Raw genomic sequence first — 4,272 nt, forward strand, 5'->3', positions numbered from 1 at the left:
GTTGCAGCCATCATTGTTGTTTGGCAGGCCTGGGCTGGATTCAAACCTACCAGCTCAGGTGTATGTGGCTGGCGCATTAGCTGCTTGAGCCACAGGCACTGAGCCTATTCCCTTGATTTTTGGAACTCATTAATTGTAAATGTCATTAGTGAATCAACAATTTTAAAAGAAAAATACTATTATCACAATTGGAATTATATCACTTAATACAGTGGTTCTCCATCTTCCTAATGCCAGGATGTATTTTCATTGTTATAAAGGGGTTGTGACTCACAGGTTGAGAACCACTGACTTAATATAACCTCTGTCAATATGAAAATATATTTATATAATAAAATGCTTTTGCTAAAAGCAAATACAAGAAAAATCATCTTCCTTTTATTATTTATACCTTTTGTTCTAAGAGGGCCCTGCGGAGGGAGACCCTCTGTTCAAGCTCCCGAAGCTCTCGATCATGTTGTGCCTCAGCTTGCATCTTGATTTTGCTCTGATATGCATTCAACAGCTCCAGTTCCTGCTGCAGCTGCATCTTTAAAACCTGGCATTCTGCTTCCTGTGCTTCATCCAAACGCAGCTAAGAGAAAAAGAAAACATATACATCTTAGTGTGAGCTACCTTTTCATGACCCATGGAAAAGAGGATGAGTGAAGAAAGATAGACTACTGTTTTATAGGTTACATAATTATTCTCTCTTGTATCCTGTAGTAAATCTCTGAACAAGAAAGGCACAATAACCAATAATAGCATTAAAAGGTAAACATATCACAAGTTATGTGGAGAATGCTTAAATAGCCACATTTTTCTCATGAAAAATGTAGAGTCAATTAGGTGTTATAAAACTCTGAATCTCTTCCTTCCTATGGAAATAACTATGGAACAGAGACCAGCAAACTATAGCTTACAAGCCCAATCTGGATGGCTGCCTGTTTTGTCTTGTTTTTTCTACAGCCCACTCTATCTGAGATAGTTTTTTCATTCTGAGATAGTTATGTGCGATTTATTTATTTTTTTAACTTTATTTTTGAGACAAGATCTCCCTCTGTTGCTCACTGCCACCTCAAACTTTTAGGTTCAAGTGATTTTCTTGCTTCAGCCTCTCAAGCAGCTACATAACATCATGCCTAGCTAATTTTCTATTTTTTGTAGAGATGATGTCTCAGTATTACCCCAGCTGGTCTCAAACTCCTGGCCACAAGTGATCCTACTTTAGCCTCTCAAAGTGCTAGAATTACAGCAGTGAGCCACTGCACCTGGCCTTGAAATGGTTACATTTTAAATTAAGTTAGGGGCTCGGCGCCTGTGGCTCAAGTGGCTAAGGCGCCAGCCACATACACCTAAGGTGGTGGGTTCGAATCCCCAGCCTGGGCCTGCCAAACAACAATAATGGCTGCAACCAAAAAATGGCCAGGCGTTGTGGCGGGCGCCTGTAGTCCCAGCTGCTTGGGAGGCTGAGGCAGGAGACTTGCTTGAGCCCAGGAGTTGGAGGTTGCTGTGAGCATGATGCCATGGCACTCTACCCAGGGGGATAGCTTGAGGCTTGGTCTCAAAAAAAAAAAAAAAAAAAAATTAAGTTAGGAGTAGTTACATAACTACCTCATAATATCCTTAATTTTGCTTCCCAGCCTGCAAAGCCCAAAATACCATCTGGTTCTTTAAGAAAAAGTTTACAAAGCTCTTTTAGGGAAAATATTTTGTACTTACACTAAAATGTGACCATTTAGATTCCCAATGTAGTGCTACTTTTTGCCTACTGTTTACCAAAGCTGATCCTCTGATCTCAATAAGCTGTTGTGATCTGTGTTGGCGGGAAGCCTATTTAGAACCTCATGTTTAAATGTATCATTGAGAATTCTATAAGCATCATGACATTTTCTTTTTTCTTTTTTAAATTTTGCTTTCAATTGTCTTAGTTTGAAGCTTTGGGTTTTTTTTTTTTGTTTTTTTTGAGACAGAGTCTCACTATTTTGGCCTCAGTAGAGTGCCCTAGCGTCACAGCTCATAGCAACCTCCAACTCTTGGGCTTAAGTGATTCTCTTACCTCAGCCTCCCAACTAGCTGGGACTACAGGAGCCTGCCACAGCGTCCAGCTGTTTTTCCACTGCAGTTGTCATTGCAGGCCCGGGCTGGGTTCAAACCCACCACCCTCAGTGTATGTGGATGGCACCATAACCACTGTAGTATGGGTGCTGAGTCAAAGTTTTCTTTTTAAAATTATCCTTTTTCCCCTATTTATTTATATTGAGACAGAGTCTTACTTTGTGGCCCTTGGTAGAGGGTTGTGGCATCACAGTTCACAGTAACCTCTAACTCTTGGGCTTAAGCCTCCCAAGTAACTGGGACTACAGGCGGCTGCCACAATGCCCAGCTTTTTTCTTTTTGGTAGAGATGGGGCCTCACTCTGGCTCAGGCTGGTCTCATACCTCTGAGCTCAGGGCAATCCACCTACCTCGATCTCCCAGAACAACAGGAATACAGGCATGAGCTACCATGCCTGGCCTTTTTTTTTTTTTAAAAGAGACAGAGTCTAGGGAGGCACCTGTGGCTCAGTGAGTAGAGTGCCAGCCCTATATACTGAGGGCGGTGGGTTTGAACCTGGCCCCAGTCAAACTGCAACAAAAAAATAGGCGGGTGTTTTGGCAGGCACCCGTAGTCCCAGCTACTTGAGAAGCTGAGGCAAGAGAATCTCCTAAGCCCAGGAGCTGAAAGGTTGTTGTGAGCTGTGATGCCACAGAACTCTACCAAGGGCAACAAAGTGAAACTCTGTCTCTTAAAAAGAAAGAGACAGAGTCTCACTATGTCACCTGGGGTAGAGTGCTGTGGCATTATAGCTCACAGCAACCTCTAACTCTTGGGCTCAACGCCTGGCTATTTTTTGTTGCAGTTATCACTGTTGGTTAGTTGGCCTGGGTTCAAACCCACCAACTTTGGTGTATGTGGCTAGTGAGGTAATCACTGTGCTATGGGGCACCGAGCTGCATCATGACATTTTCAAACAATAGAGTGTGAAGACTATAAACTACCACCACTATTTCCCAAGCTGCAGGAGAATATCATTTCCAACTAATATTTTAACTGCTGGGATTTCATTCAGGTGACTGGAAAAAAGGGGCCTGTAAATTTGTTTTGCCTGAACAAAGGGAACTTACGGCTTGTGTGGAGAGCATTTCATTAATGCTGTGATCATACTGTTCAGCCAAGATGGCTAACTTCCGGGTCTGTTCTTCTTTTAGCCGTTTCAGAACAGCTTTGTGCTCACTCTTTGGTGTAGTCTCCAGCAGGTGATTCCTTAATGCTTTGTACTGTCTGGTTTGGATTTTGCAGGTGTCCTGAAACTGCTTTTTTATTTGGAGTTCTTTAGACTGAGAAGAAAAAAATAGATGTATAGAAGTTGTAATATATGGCAGTTGGCATACCTTATGTTTACGTACATGAAAATAAAGACTATTAGGAAAATGGGGAGGAAAACCCAAAAAGGTCAGATCGAAAGGTTGTAGATACTTTTGTGCTTGGTTGAGTCAATCATAGATTGGATTCTATGCATTTTCCAACAAAAATTCTCGTTTAAAACATTAGAACATAAAGAACTCCAGTACTTCATGCAATATTTGTTATTTCACTTGTAAATTTAGTGGAGTAAATATTAAAATTAGCTTTGATTACTGTATGTTTTCAAGACAGAAATTTTTTTTTTTTTTGAGACAGAGCCTAAAGCTGTCCCCCTGGGTAGAGTGCTGTGGCATGTTTCACAGCAACCTCCAACTCCTGGGCTCAAGTGAGTCTCCTGCCTCCACCTCCCAAGTAGCTGGGACCACAGGCGCCCGCCACAACGCCCGGCCATTTTTTTTTTTTGGTTGCAGCCATCGTTGTTTTTGGTGGGCCGGGGCTGGATTCGAACCCACCACCTTAGGTGTACGTGGCTGGCGCCTTAGCCACTTGAGCCACAGGAGCCGAGCCCAGAAATTTTTTTTTCTCATAAATTAGTATAATAGATATAAAAGCATTTTACAGAAGATAATATGTTATCAGACCTCTAAGCAGAAAATAAACCACATTTATCTTGTTCCTTATCTGAAACACTATGCTCCAATTTCTTTTTTTGTTTTTTTTGAGACAGAGCCTCAAGCTGTCACCCTGGGCAGAGTACTGTAGCATCACAGCTCACAGCAACCTCCAACTCTTGGGCTCAAGTGATTCTTCTGCCTCTGCCTCCCAAGTAGCTGGGACTACAGGTGCCTGCCACAACGCCCGGCTATTTTTTGGTTGCAGCTGTCA

The 4,272-nt window shown here is 42.3% G+C and overlaps 1 protein-coding gene across 4 annotated transcripts in view; it reads right to left on the reverse strand.

Moving 5' to 3' along the window:
* TAOK1 (TAO kinase 1) overlaps window positions 1–4,272 on the reverse strand; it is a 145,686-nt gene that overhangs the window by 9,179 nt on the left and 132,235 nt on the right. For all 4 annotated transcript variants that reach the window (XM_023517509.1, XM_003797126.3, XM_023517510.1 and 1 more), the window contains 2 exons: window positions 3,147–3,359; window positions 392–574 (listed from right to left, as the gene is read on the reverse strand). In XM_023517509.1, coding sequence (XP_023373277.1) covers window positions 392–574; window positions 3,147–3,359 — 396 coding nt within the window. The remainder of the gene's footprint in view (window positions 1–391; window positions 575–3,146; window positions 3,360–4,272) is intronic.

This window comes from Otolemur garnettii, unplaced genomic scaffold (assembly GCF_000181295.1).
Source record: "Otolemur garnettii isolate 467f Iridium unplaced genomic scaffold, OtoGar3 scaffold00112, whole genome shotgun sequence".
Lineage (NCBI taxonomy): Eukaryota > Metazoa > Chordata > Mammalia > Primates > Galagidae > Otolemur > Otolemur garnettii.